Genomic DNA, 15309 nt, shown 5'->3' on the forward strand with positions numbered 1-15309 from the left:
TTTGGTTCAATTTAAAAAGATCCATATTGGATCTTTACAAAGAAACATTGAATGATTCCATATGGACGTTCTTTCTTTTTTTTACTGAGTTTATAGGCAGCACCAGGAAAATCACAAACCGTACACGTTTTGTTTTTACATTATAAGAAAATACTGGCTCTCTTTGAAAGGCACTTTGTACAAATGTATAATTTCAAATTCATGATCACACAGCATAGGAAAAGGGTTTGAGCTTAAATATACAGTTGCAGTTACAGTCGTACATAGTCAAATCCTCTGTGATAATTTGAGTTCAATTAAAGTTATTTTAGCTCTGCAGAGCATGGGATTTGTACGAGATCAAATTAGTACTGAGGACATTACTGTATTGACTGCATTACGATTGGTAAAATGTGTGTTTTAGACCAGTGATTCTCAACGTGGGGTACAGGGACCCCCAGGGGTCCCCCAGCTAAATGATTGATAGTTAGGACCAACTTCCGAGAGTGTACAAATGGAACCAAATGGACCTCTTATTTGATTTTTTTTTTTTTAAATTGGGGGTCCCACAAATTAACAATGGTGTCAAATTTGTGTCCATGGCCTCATGCATATCAAACTGGGGGTATAGTTTATTAATTTAAAATGTTGCCCTTGTGGGACAATGGAATCCATGGGCATGTCCACAACCGAAGACAATGCAGAGAAACAATTTCATTTGCCACTTTTCTCGATGCCTCATTGTCCATAAACCATTTTTGGATTTTTTTTCCCTTTATAATAATTCTTTGTGGTTTCTGTTCATTGTCTTTACAGAGTGTATAGGACCAGTACCTCAGTCTTATAGCGTGGATCGCATGCTTCATATTCTAGCATAGCATGAATGAAATCATTACAGTACCAACGACAATACAGGAAATGTGTCTTAGCAAGGAAATTCAACACATTCCACTTGTGTGTGTGTTTAGGCTCAAATGAAGTACCTTTGAGTTGTACAGGCCAAGGAATACACACACAAAAACACAACACTAAGAGGCACGACTGAAGAAGCTCTCTGTTTTTGTGTGTACAAGGCACTTGACTCAACTTAAACATGTTACCGTCGCAAAAATGTGAGCTGGAATGTGGCCCAGTAAACCCCATGGGGAGACGCGTAAACTTATGAGAAATATATTTTTTGAAAAAGAGTAATAAGCAGTGGTGGACAAAGTACTCAACAACCCCAGTACTTGAGTCCAAGTACAGATACAAATTACTCGACTACAAGTGACTGTTGCTCAGTCAAATTCGTACTCGAGTTAAAGTACTTGCTTAAAAAAATAATAACAAAACGTAAGTATTCAAATATAGCCTACATATTAAAAAAAGCCTATTGTATTGAAAACTACAAATGAATAACAAATTACATTCCATTTTTAATATCAATACATTGCTGTATCGACATTTCCCAATAATAATTCAAAGACATTTTCAAAACACATGAATAATTGTGAAAATGGCAGATCTATCACGTGCTGTGAGCTTGTACATCTGCTTTTTTCCACTATGTTTGAAATAGGGCATAAGTGGTTAATTCATATGTACTTCTTTCCCTTCCTAGAAGTCAAAAGCACAATATTTGTCTTTGAAATGTAGTGGAGCCAAAAGTATCCAAAAACACAAATACTCAATTAAAAAGTACAGATATTCAAAAATATTTTACTTAAGTACAGTACTCAAGGAAATGTACTTTTAAGATACTGTCCCACCACTGGTAATAAGTGCATGCGTGACGCAAAAAAAGAAGGAAAAGAAAGAAAGAAATACAAAAAGGAAAATATAAACAAAAGCAGCTGGTGAAGTCTGTGAAGGCAGTGGATTGAATGTCTTGCGTTTCCCTTTTATGTTTAGTCCTGGTTTTCTGTCCCCTTCGTCCAAACGGCCGACAGGGACCTCTATTTACATAAGATTATATTCAAAGAAACAGAAATCTCTCGTATACTGTATGCACAACACAGTCAAATCCTCAGTGGATTATGTTATCCATTCCTAGTTAGTCTCGCGAGCCAGACTGTTGCCTCATATAATTTTCAAATGCTTGGATCCATCCAGGGTGGAGTCGCCATATCCGCTTTATGCAAGGATAAAGCGGATGTGACGACTCTTCCCTCCCAGAAACCAACGTAAAAAAGTAGCTACTAAGCCGGCACAAGTTCAAATCCTGAATAGGACATAACGTCTCTGTCGAGTGGAATCCTCCAAAACTGTTCCTGTACTTTCAATGACTCAAATAAAAAATATAGCTAAATTAGCAGTTCTACAAGTCCATATATATATATATATATATATTTTTAACCAGACTGTAAACCACAAACTAGTCATGTTTAATCTCTTAAATTGTTAATGCAATCCCCCCTCATTTTGTTCAATTGTCTGTTTTTATGTTATCTGCTCCCTTTGTCTGCTGAATATTGCTTGTATGGACTTAAACTGTCGTTCCACAAACTGTTTTTCCACTTTCCAAGTATCATTCATGTCTTATAATTCCTAATATGTATGAGTTAAGTAAAAAAAAAATCTAATTCAACAAAATGAGGGGGGAGAGCATTAAGAATTTAAACAGATTAAAAACTTCTAGTTTGTGGTTTACAGTCTGGTAAATAAAAAAAATATCTATATTCAAAATTTTTAAATATGGACTGTTTTTCGTCTCAGGTACTCAATTTAGGAAAAAGATTAGAATATGGAGATAAGAGGTTTCTGCCCGACATCAACGATAGAAAACGTACGGATTGAAACTTTAAAACTGAGGATTTCACTGTATACGATTATAGCTACAGAGGCAGGCTGATGTCATGACGCACTCTCACAGTTATGGAAAAAAATAACAATCTTTCGACAGGACTGGAACAAACACATGAATACATTTTGCGACAGTCCTGAACGGTCCCACTAAGAAATACATACTGAAAAGTAATTAATGAGACTATGAATAAAAAGAGTAAAAAGTACAAAACTTTACGTACATGATGTAAAAAAAACTAAAACAAAAAAATGCATGGTAACATTAGTGCAAAGGGTGTACAAAGAAAATAATAATAACAAAAAACGACAACGAAACAAATATAAACAAAATGTATGGTAACACTGCACGGGAGGCATACACAGCCAAATACTGAGAGTTAAATTATCTCTCAATGTGTAAAAATAGACGCTCATATTTTAACACACAGTATTCCAATGTGTCTGTAAAATCCTGAATGTTAATTTAACTCCACGATGGCACAAATGGAACCAAACAGGTTTTTGTTTTGGTAACACCTGTTGAACGAACAGATTCTACAGCGTAGCTTTGACGGCAGGCAGAGGTGAGGGGTGACCTGACCTCATCACCATGACCCCTGTATCTCCACCTGACCTTAACCATGACCCCTGACCCCTCCGTGACTTCTGGATGGATCCAAACATGGAGCCCTGATTCTTAAACAATTCATGTGCGCAAAGGTTTTTGTGTGTATAAAATAATGATCAGATCCCAGCAAAATCATTATCAAATGGATATGTGATCTGGTGTTTCCCAAACAGCAGATGAGGGAGATTTTCCCACGTCTTTATTTTTCGTTAATTTATCAAAAGACTAGTCTGACGTCCGAAAGCTGTTCATTATCGTTGTCGGGTGGAAACCTCGTATCTCCAAGTTTCAAATTTGTTTGTTCTTTCGCATAGTAAAGCCCTGCTTCATCGTACAAGGCCGTCGCACAAAACTAGTGTAAATAGCAGATCTACATGCAAGCACACAACGCCTCGTGGTGCGAGGCGTTGTGTGCTTGTAGATCGTCTGTTTTCCCTAATTTAGTTCATTTTTAAAATGATAAATACAAAATGAACGGTTTTGCACATAAAAGATTTCCACCCGACAACGACGATATGCAATTTGATCTTGTTTTCTTCTATTCCTTTGTGTATTGTAGAGTATTGCTTGACCTCCTGTCACTGCTGTATACAGACAGTCAATGAACTGTCGCGGGCCAAAAGAATGTGATGTGTGGCGTTGTTTACTAGCCTGTTCAATGTGTGTTCAAACGCCTCTTAGTACAAACTCAGCTCTAGGCATTTGGACACTCTGGTACCAGGGTTCCCAAACTATCAAAAAAATCATATTTGAACTGGGTTTGACTTGGTTCCACAGATAAATATTGTGAAAATAGCAGCTCTACAAGCTCACAACGCCTCGCAATGTGAGGCGTTGTGAGCTTGTAGATCAGTTATTTTCAAAATATTTTACTTATTTAGGTAATATTTGGATAGTACAGTACAGTATAGTTTGTTGGTTATTTTTCGACATGGTATTAAGAATGTTCTCTTTAGAAATGTGCAGATACCCTGTATGAACGTATACTGTTTGTTGGTTTGTTTGCTGTTGATGATAAAACAATAAGTCATTTGGGGTCCCTCCTGGGGGTCCCAACCCCCAGTTTGGGAACCACTGCTCTAGTACGGAGACCAATAGCAGAGTGAAGAAGGCCTTCAAATCAATGTCTCAACCAAACGTCACAAAAGACAGCAGTGAGACATGAACTTGTGATCTTCCCGGTACAGTAGTCACCTTTGCGCACGTGTGTGTGTGTGTGTGTGTGTGTGTGTGTGTGTGCTTGTGTGTGTGTGTGTGTGTGTGTGTGTGTGTGTGTGTGTGTGTGTGTGTGTGTGTGTGTGTGTGTGTGAACTCTGCAATGACCCTCACAGTCTCAATGTTAATCATGCCTGAGTTTGTTCACTAGTTGTGTAGGTTGTGTGTTACAGTGTACGACACCGTACCGCAGTGCGGTGACACCATTCGACTGTACGAGCCACAGTCCAGTGACACCATTCGACTGTACAAGCGTCTGAGCTGAGTTGAAAGGACACTTGGGATTTGACAGCTTGACCACTTTTTCAAACTCTGTGTTCCTTTTTGGGGGTGCGTGTCATAGGCAACCATGTACATGAACAACGAAAATAGCCGAGGGACAAAACACTTCGGGAGGCGACTATTTTCTCCCCAGGACATCAACGGTGTGACATGATGATAGTAGGGGGGGAAGTAACGACGTAGAGATGGCCAAGGAGCAGTTTAGTCTCTGGATGGACGGCCAGGGGTTTGTCCTGTCTCTGATTGTGCTGCGGTGTGTGTGCCTGTGTGTGTGCGTGCGTGTGTGTGCACGTGCGTGTGTGTGAGCGAGCGCGCTCGTCAGTCTTCACAACAACACGACCCCTTGCTGCAGTCGGCACCCGTTTCAAAGTCTCAAACACTCCACTCCACGTCCGTAATGTGCTCGTTTGTAAGGAAGGAAGGAAGGAAGGAATGCCTTGGGAAGCGTGTGTGCGTGCGTGTGTCTGTGTGTGTGTGTGTGTGTGTGTGTGTGTGTGTGTGTGTGTGTGTGTGTGTGTGTGTGTGTGTGTGTGTGTGTGTGTAAAAGAAATGTGCAAAATGTATTCTCGGGGCTGGTCGGAGTGCGTAGCGTACCAACAAGGAATGATCAGGTTCTGTGATTGACACACATTCATATCCACCAGTCTCTGTGTGTGTGGCGTGTATCAAAACAGCATCTTGGGTAAGGCAAGACCCGCCCGCGTAAGCTTCTGATTGGCTGAACCGGAGGTGGGGAGCGCTCTGGTGTGTTCACTTGGACCGGTAAGGTGCCGAAAGTCAGGGAGACGAAGATTCTGGGCAACTTCTAACGGCGCTGAGTCGGCTCATGCGACCCTCGCAACGCTCAACACGGCGACTCGCTCGCTACCGCTCGCTCGGCAGTGTCTCACGTGGATGAAGGTCGCCTGAGACGGCGCGCCTCCGTCGTCTCCACCGAAAACAATCGCTCCGTCACAAGAACAAGCCTTATCCAAGATGCCGTTTTGATTCACGTACGCGTGTGTGTGCGTGCGTGCGTGCAGGGGGTCCGTCACTGCCAGGGCACCTTCCTGGAGGAGGTGACAGCGCCCCCCAGCTCCCGGTCCTCCAACAGCAGCAGCTCTGCCGTGGGGGTGGACGGGGCGGGCGTAGGGTTGGGGGTGGAGCGACAGGAGGGCTGGAGGGGCAGGGTGGCGGCCGAGGACGACACGGCCAGCATCATGTCCAGGCTCTCCACCGAGTCGGAGAGGGCGGCGGCGGCGCGGGGCGGTGCCGGGGCGCTGCTGCTCTCGTGCTGCGGGCACAAAACGTAGCGGTTGGGCTGGTGCACCTCCACCGTGGTGACCGCCGAGTCCAGCGCCTTCAGGCAGAGGGGCCCCGAGGAGGAGGGGCCGGCGAGGGGCTGCTCGCCCCCCCGGCCGCCCACGGCGCCCCCCAGGTGCTCGGAGGAGGACGAGGACTCCTCCATGTTGACGTAGAGGATCTCGTCGGGGTCCTGCGTGTCGGGCAGGTCGTCCAGGGCCTTCTCCAGCTCGCAGCGCAGCGCCTCGAAGGACGGCCGGTCCTTGGGGCTCAGCAGCCAGCAGGAGAACATGAGCGCGTAGCTGCAGAGCACACAGGCACAAAACACACAAGCAAAAAGAAGGTTGACAACACATTTAGGCCTGGAATTATTTCATACTTTGGATATTGAATAATAGCAGATATACAAGCTCACAGTGCGGCGCCGGGTGCCGCGCTGCGAGCTGTGAGCTGCTACTTTTGAAAAGTTGCAAACATTTTTGAAAAACGTTTTGAAAAACTTTGAATATATGTATTTTTAAAGCGAACATTTGTAACTCAAATTTTGCTTCTGGGGGGTCCCTGGAACTAAATATTTTGAGATGGCGGTCCGTGGCCAAATACATATCAGTTGGGGGGTCCTTCACATGAAAAGGTTTGAGAACCACTGATGTAGAAACATGCGTTTTTCAAAAACCCTTGATGGATTTAGAAGAGACTTATAGAATCAGGTCAACATATTCAGACTTCAAAAATAGAAGATCGACAAGCTCGCAGCCGTGCTGTGAGCTTGTTTTATCTGCTATTTTGTAATAGTTTAAGCATAAAATGATGCGTAATAAGGCGTTCCCGGTCTATTTTTCGCATGAGTCACAATCTTAGGGTTTGTTGAAATCTGGGAGAAGTTAAAAATTGACCCGTAAGGGTGTGCAGGGCTTCAAAGAGGTCAAAATGTAATCTCTAACAAATATTTGAGCGGCTGTTTGAAAAGCCTGATTGAAAGGCTGGCTGGGGTTAGATATTTACAAGAAAGAGATGAATTAAAAATCCACTACTTTAGAAAGAAGTGTAAAATGACTTTACGCAATGCAGATCTGCTGTTGACCAAATGTTTGACTAGGGAACACACTAGGGTTTCATGTGATAAAGTGTTTCATTTAAGGACTGATCTACATGAAAGCATTAAGAACAGACACAGTGAAATACACAAAGAGAACATAGTGTACCTAGTTAAAGTATTATTGGCTGCAGATCCTCCAATTTATGAGCAGTGGCTGAACATTGTGGAGGAGTTAAAAAAGTTAAAGTTTTTTTTCTTCGGGTTGGGTCGGGTGCCTTTACTCGCTTCTAACGCAAGTTAAATTTGATCAGTGAAATTGCATTTGCGTTTCGGCATTTCTTTTCATTCGCTCACTCCTCACCGGCTCCTCATCGTTCGCTTCAGTGGCTTTGCTTGAACTGAGACCATAGGAGGAGAGCGAGGCGCTGCACTGTTTTATAATGGATGAATACACTGGGGTTCGGGGTGGAACTCCGCCTCTCAGAGTGTGTTCCCAAACTAACCACTGAACGTGTATGGTAAATACAATGGTCTGTGATGCACTGATAAAGTAGAGCCCTATACAAACTAAAAACCCTGGACATTTGAAGAATTTTATAAACTCCCCCCGGAAAGGCCAGACAGCCCCCAAAAAGATGTCCGGGTAAAAGAGGACGTATAGTCACCCTAGTTAAAGGGAAAATAGTTCAGCATTCAGATGAAGTGTAACTCACATGTTGTCCAGACAGTCAGGAGGCTGCTTGAGCCGGTTGCCCTGCCTCAGGTAGTCGTAGATCTCACTGTTCTCTACGCCGGGGTACGGCGTCTGTCCCCGCGTGGCGATCTCCCACATGGTCACCCCAAACGACCACTGAGGGGGAGAGAGAGAGAGAGAGAGAGAGAGAGTGAGAGAGAGACAGACAATAGTGAGATAATAGGTTTGTTGTTGCAGCGTAGGCAGAGCGCCACAGGGTGGTGCCATTGTGTGCTGTTTGTATGTTTAAAAGCTAACCTGTGGCTCTGTAATTTTATATACAGGTACGTTTCAAACTGGGGGTCCTTGAAATGAAAAGAGTGGAAAAACACGCACACACACACATGCACAGCTTACAGTTTACAGTTCAGGCATTTAGAAGACATTCTTGATGCTTGATTGAGTGACTGACAATAAGCAAGGTAATACATCAATAAACACACGTACCACGTCACTCTTGGTGGTGTACACCCGGTCGGCCAGGCTCTCGATGGCGATCCACTTGACGGGCATCTTGGAGATGCGACCCTGCCTGTAGTAATCTCCATTGTAGATCTTCTTCGACAGGCCAAAGTCTGCCACGCACACGTTCATGTTCTCATTCAGCCTGCAACACAACACACAACATTACATTACTGACTGCTATGCACTTAATATGCAATTGTGCAAGAAGAATACTTTAATAACAACATAATCAAACAAATGAACGAACAAACGAAAAAGAAAAAAAAAATCAACATTGTTTGTCAATGAAAATAATAACTGATCAACAAGCTCTATAGGTCGGACATTTATCAAATCGGGGTCCTTGAAAAAAATAAAAAGGTTGAGAATCACTGATCTATAATTTGATTGTTCCCCTTTTTCTCTATTCGTAAACATGTTTATCTTGAAAAGGTAATCTTAGTAATATGTGGGGCAGTATGTTAAAGTCCCTGTGGGTCAACAAAAACGCATTAGTTTCACTTCAGAAGAAACTAAAATAAAAACGCTATTGAGGGAGAACGGAGGAAGTGGAGGGCCAGTAGCAGAAGTAGGAGATGGTCATGTGACTCACATGCAGTTCCTGGCGGCCAGGTCCCTGTGGATGAAGCTCTTCTGGCTGAGGTACTCCATCCCCCGGGCGATGTCCGCCATGAACTTCACCAGCATCTGAGACGGGAGGTACTAGAGGACAGAAAAGGGAAAGAGGAGCACTCGTCAAAGAGTAGTTCAACAGTATACTCAACAAGTCTTGGGTGCACGGTTCGGAGAACGAATTCTTCATGTTTATTTATAGGACGACACACACACACACACACACACACACACACACACACGCACACGCACACACACACACACACACACACACACACACACACACACACACACACACACACACACACACACACACCACCTTGTTTAACCTCATTCAGACCGGGAACGAATTATTACATATTATTACTTTAACTATTATTATTTGCTAAATCGTGAACATTTTGTGCAAGTCTTTGAATGTTTTTGACCCGATTCTAATTCTATAAATGTCTTCTAAATCCTTCTTCTAAATCAGTGGTTCCCAGACTTTTTCGTGCAGAGGACCCCCAAAATTACATGTGTTTTGCCACGGACCCCCATCTCAAAATATGTTGTTCCAGGGACCCTCCCCGGAAGCAGAGATTTGACTTAACTCACATTTTCATGTCAAGGACATCCAAATTGATATGTATTTGGCTGTGGACCCCCATCTGATGTTTCGTGCCAGGGACCCCCCCCAGAAGAGAAGATTTATGTTCATAATTCTTTTTAAATAGATATTTTTCCAAACATTTTCAAAAATAGCAGACGGACAAGTTTGTAGAGCTGCTACGTTTGAGTGTTTTGATCGTGATGCTATGTTAACTACTTTTGCTGGGGACCCCTCCAAGGACCCCTGGGAGTCCCCGGACCTCACTTTGAGAACCACTGACTTAACTGACATCTGAGACGGGAGGTACTAGAGGACAACAACACACACACCACCTCATGTAACCTCCTGAACCTAAAGCATTCTGGGGAAAACTGTCATCGAAAACAACAGAATTGCAATCTCACAACAACGCATCAAAGCACGTCCTGTTGTGAGCATCCGGGGGAGGAATCAGCTATTCTCAGCAAAGACGTTTTGTTGTGCAGTGAAAAAAGGAGAATAAACCCCTGGGACTCCGGTCAACAAAGTATATAGGCCAGGGTTACTAGAAGTGGTTTAAGAAGTATTTCTCTTTAGCCCTGTAAGACCCGCTGTTGCAGTATCTGTATTTTATCCCCAAAAAAGGTTTAAATGATTTTATTTTTGCTCTCCCTACCACCTAAACTTCACCATTTGATGCTATTGTTTAGTATTACAATGCCATTGGCCACGATATTTGCATATAAACACCCCCCACAGAGGCTGACATTCACACAACTTCAAGATCTCTGGAGTCCAGAGTCTGGACAAACAACATCTCACTTTTTTCACTGAAACTATTCCTCACAAAAGCATAAGTCAAATGCCTGTAATATGCCTGACAATAGAATGTCTAGAACATATGTTATTATTGTGAAAGATATACCCCAAATGTAAATTAGAGCATGATTTATAATTGTCCTGATATTGTCCTTCGAAAAAATGGGGAAGAATTCATATTTCCATTAGTTATTTCATGCATGGACTTCATGGATTCCATGCATGGGCAGCACTCCCTTGCTAAAGAGATTTTTCAATATCAAGGGGACTATTCCTAGTAAAATAAATAAACTAACAGGACTGCAACATTACCAAAATGAGTTAACCAAATGAAATAACAAATGATGAAAGTCTCCTCATTCATTGGAAGGACATAATGAGGAAGTAAAGATAGCATTACTGCAACAGATACTGACAAAATGTAGAAAATCGCAACATTTCCCTACTCTGGATTCTGGAATGCAGCAGGGGGCACTATAACCCATGATGTGTACATGAAGTCACCACCAAACAAAGCTGTGTACAAAAGGCACACAGAGGAGAAGAGACTGGACGGAACCATGTCGTTCAGAACTCTGCGTTCCCCCCTGCTCCAGTTCGGCGTTGGTGAGGTCCGTTCCACCCCTGCTCCTCCTCTCGTACATGGTGCGGTCCGTTCCACAGGGAGTCACAGAGTTCTACACTATTGTGGTTTTGGAAACGTTTGGCCCTAAATGAAGCATTTCAACATGGTGCAGTATGTGGACGCCTTGTTTTTCATCTGGCTGCTGTTCTCTCTCCACCCAGAGAGCTCTTAAGGGACCTATAGCGTACTCTAGTAGTGTAGCACATACTGTACACCCCATTTACAAACTATAGTGGTGGAAGAAGTAGTAGGCTTACTCAAGTTTTTATATCACAATGTAGAAATAATCTAAAAGGTTTTTACTTGAGTAAAAGCAATCTGGCTAAGCCATCGTCAAAGAAAAGTTCCACAGATAAATATTATCAAAATAGTCGATCTACAAGCTTTCTTATATTTTGTTTGACAAACCCTAACCTCAGTAAAAGTATGCTTAAACCTAACCCTAAAACCTAACCCTTAGTCGAAATAATGAGATTCGTCGAAAATATGGAGATTTTACCTTCCACCACTGCTTACAAATAAGCAGTGCATCAAGTGGGAATCGCAGCAGTCTCTCTCTCTCTCTCTCTCTCTCTCTCTCTCTCTCTCTCTCTCTCTCTCTCTCTCTCTCTCTCTCTCTCTCTCTCTCTCTCTCTCTCTCTCTCTCTCTCTCTCTCTCTCTCTCTCTCTCTCTCTCTCTCTCTCTCTCTGTCTCTGTTTGCTTAATGTCAGGCTGCATGTTTTGTCGCAGAGTTAAGGCTGGTTACTGTAAGTAAAATACACAGTGCTAATTCACCTCTGAACGTGTCAAACCGGTTCACAGTTCACTTTCACGTTCAGGGTTAGATTAAAAAGAAAAAACTCTGTGATTCACCGTGTAGAAAGTAATTCACGTTGGTGTTGACCTCTGGATTCCATTCTGTTGACGGACCGTTAATGTGTGTCCATTTGTAACCAAATGGCCCTGTAGATTTTGGTCACATTTGCATGCTCTCATGAGTTAGACATGTCTCAGGGAGAAATAGGGGAACAAATAGATACAGCAAACGAACGCTGATGATATTCCTGTGTAGCTTGTGCGTGTGTGCGTGTGCGTGCGTGCGTGTGTGTGTGCGTGTAACAGACACTCACCACTGGACAGTCTCCCAGGCGTGAGTAGAGCAGATAGCTGTGCAGGTCTCCATGCTTCATGTAAGGTAGGATGACAACGGGGGAGGGGTAGCCCTCACTCTCCACCGTCTGCAGACACACACCTGGAAACACACACACACACACACACTCCATCAAACCTGGACCCCCATCAACACACCTGACAATACACACAGAGCACACCACGCGACCTGGCGTTTGCCAGTTTTTTCGGTGTTCGATATCAGTTTTTGTTTCATTTCATGTTTCATAATATTTCATGACTGTGTGCGCGCGAATAGTTTTACTTACAGGAATTGACTAGCTTTAGTTCTCTAGTTTTAGTATTGGTTCTCGTTTTTTTCTAGATATTACAAGTTGAGCCTTGATTCATTGAAGGATGAAGGAATGCATGATGTCAGATACAGTATGATGGTGGAAAAAACTAAAAGGAGAGTGATCTTTTTTGTGTGTGCATGCGATCACGTCCCGTCGGGCAGTGCCGGTTCTAGGACTCAAGTGGCCCTATGCAAGATTATTTTAGGTGGCCCTTCACTAACGGATGCGCGCGTACGCCGTACGCGCACCTAAAATAATCTGTAGCACCAGATCGAAATGTTCTTTGTGGAGGCATATTGACTTGCTCATGAATCAAGTACAGGCAGCCAGACCTAGAGTGTGGGATTATGAGGAAGGAGGAAGTGGAGCGCATATTAAAATAATAACGCTAGTTTTTGGATAGGGGATACATGACATAATGTAACAATATGTTCAAAAATATCTTCTTCCTGTGATGTGGCCCCCTTATTGGTTGTGGCCCTATGCGGCCGCTTATGTTGCTTATGCCAGGAACCGGCCCTGCCGTCGGGTAGGTTTTGGATTGGAATGGATGTCTGGTGCGTTGCTCTCTCAGACTCACCCAGGAGTCTCATGACGTTATGGTGGTCAAACTCCTTCATGCAGGCCGCCTCCTTGAGGAAGTCCTCCATCTCGGTGCGCGTGCAGATGGCAACTGGAGAGGAGACATGAGAAAGTCAAAGATAGGGCAACCAGGGATCCAGGAAGGGGGCTCCAGGGGGTCCTCAGGTGAATTAGTTTAACCCCTTTAACCGTATCATTTGAAAATAGTCGATCTGCAAGCTTGGCTGTTTCCAAAAAAAAGGTTGAAAAATATTTTCAGATGCATACAAATACATACAACCCTTACCCTATAATATTTGGAGGAACTTCTGATACTTACATTTAGTCCGTATCTAACAACAATATACGATATATATATTTTTTAATTATATGGAAATATGGTTGTTAATCATAACAATAAAAAACTTAGAATGCAGCTAAGTAGAAAAAATGTGAATGAGATATTAAGAACCAAAACAACAATAACAGAATTGTAATACTTCCATAAAATGGTATATTATGCAAATCTATCTACAGTGTAGTACTGCTCATTGTTATGGACAACTTACTCTTCATGGTTTTCACGGCGACTTTGAGCATAGCCTCTTCGTGGGTCAACAGTCCCTCCATCACGGAGCCAAATTCTCCTGCAACAGAAAAAAAAACACCAAACACACACAAACGTTTGAGACACGTACTTCCTGCCTGGCTGGCACCCTCTCTAAAGCAACAGGTTCTCAACTCTCTGCTCTTGCATGGGGTCCCAGACCGCCCATTGTACCCAACGACCAGGGGCGTCACACCAAATTCTGGTCCCCTGGGTACAAGGATTCACTGCCGGCCCCCCATGAATGTTAACTATTGAAAAATAGCAGATATACAAGCTCACAGCGCGGCACCGAGTGCCGCGCTGTGAGCCTGTAGATCTGCTATTTTTGAAAAATTGTGAAAATGTGTGCAAGAAACCTATGTCAAGGACCCCCCAAGATGATATGTATTTAGCCACGGACCCCGATCTCAAAATATTTAGTTCCAGGGACCCACAGAAGCAAAATTTGAGTTAGAAATGTTCGCTTAAAAAATACAACTTTTCAAAAATAGCAGATCTACAAGCTCGCAGCGCGGCACTCGGTGCCGCGCTGTGAGCTTGTATATCTGCTATTTTTCAATAGATAAAGTTACTAGGGCCCCTCCACCTTGGGCCCCAGTAACTCAGTCCCACTTTCCTACCCCTTGTGACGCCCCTGCCAACAACTATACACTGCTAGCATTCACATGCTGACCAGCTGGAAACCACTCCCGAGTGGAAGCCAAGTGGAGTTGAACCCACTGCTCTAAGTGGTACGACTGGCATGATGTGAGGTCAGAGCTGCCTTTCTTACTAGCAGCTTAGAACCTGCTGACAGACTCTGGTGTCTGAGTTAAGTTAAGTTGAGATGAGCAGAATGCATTTACTATACCACCCGTATATATACTGTATACCGGTATATGGACACAAATAATAGAACAAAGAAAAATAAGGAATGCTTATGTCATGGCTACAAACATATCGTCACTGTCAAGTTTCAAATGTGTGCGATTTTTCGCAAAGTAAAGCCGGTGCAAGGCGCTGTAGATCGGCTATTTTCACCAGTTTAAATCGTTATTTTTAAAATGATACCAGGTTTCCACCCAACAACAATGATATCTACTGTATGGACATAGCCTACTGTAGTAAGTATATAACGTACGTACATGTTTCCTCTTAGGACCTTAAAAACCAAATTACATTTTGGTAGAGAGTTTGGGTTGTGTACATACCAAATATCGTGATGCAAGTCCAAATATCAACGTATTTATTAGGCTCACATCACAAACACACAACGTTTCGGCCTCTTTGACTTGGGGGCGGCAAGGCAACTACACAACACCAACCTCGACCATATTGTCCTTTTGCTTTAACACCAGCGCCCCTTGTTTGTGAGTAGACCGTACCGGTGAGAAGAAGGTATTCAAACTTTAACTTACCCTCGCCCAGGGTCTTTCCCAGGGTTAGTTTATGTCTGTCCACCATCACGTCCTGCAGCTTCTGTTTGAGCTCGTCGCTGATGCCCAGCGTGTTCACTGAAGACCACAAACACAGAGGAACACAACGTCACTTCTGACCTGTGGTTCTCAACCGTTGCAGGCCGTGATCCCCCCAAAATAATCATATTTGAACTGGGAACCCCCAAAAGAATCATATTTGAACTGGGGACCCCCAAAATAATCTTATTTGAACTGGGAACCCCCAAAAGAATCTTATTTGAAA

The 15309-nt window shown here is 43.2% G+C and overlaps 1 protein-coding gene across 1 annotated transcript in view; it reads right to left on the reverse strand.

The window, feature by feature from the left end:
* Window positions 1-5897: 5897 nt before the first annotated feature.
* Window positions 5898-15309, reverse strand: part of axl (AXL receptor tyrosine kinase) — a gene marked incomplete at its 3' end in the record, with an annotated part of 66112 nt that continues 56700 nt past the window's right edge. Inside the window, exons 12-19 of the mRNA XM_080732003.1 lie at window positions 15027-15122; window positions 13589-13666; window positions 13039-13131; window positions 12123-12244; window positions 8978-9087; window positions 8368-8527; window positions 7901-8037; window positions 5898-6450 (exon numbers count right to left, since the gene is read on the reverse strand). Of these exons, the coding sequence (XP_080588129.1) occupies window positions 5898-6450; window positions 7901-8037; window positions 8368-8527; window positions 8978-9087; window positions 12123-12244; window positions 13039-13131; window positions 13589-13666; window positions 15027-15122 (1349 nt within the window). The remainder of the gene's footprint in view (window positions 6451-7900; window positions 8038-8367; window positions 8528-8977; window positions 9088-12122; window positions 12245-13038; window positions 13132-13588; window positions 13667-15026; window positions 15123-15309) is intronic.

This window comes from Nannobrachium achirus (assembly GCF_963921795.1).
Source record: "Nannobrachium achirus genome assembly, chromosome: 8".
In the NCBI taxonomy this organism is placed as follows: domain Eukaryota; kingdom Metazoa; phylum Chordata; class Actinopteri; order Myctophiformes; family Myctophidae; genus Nannobrachium; species Nannobrachium achirus.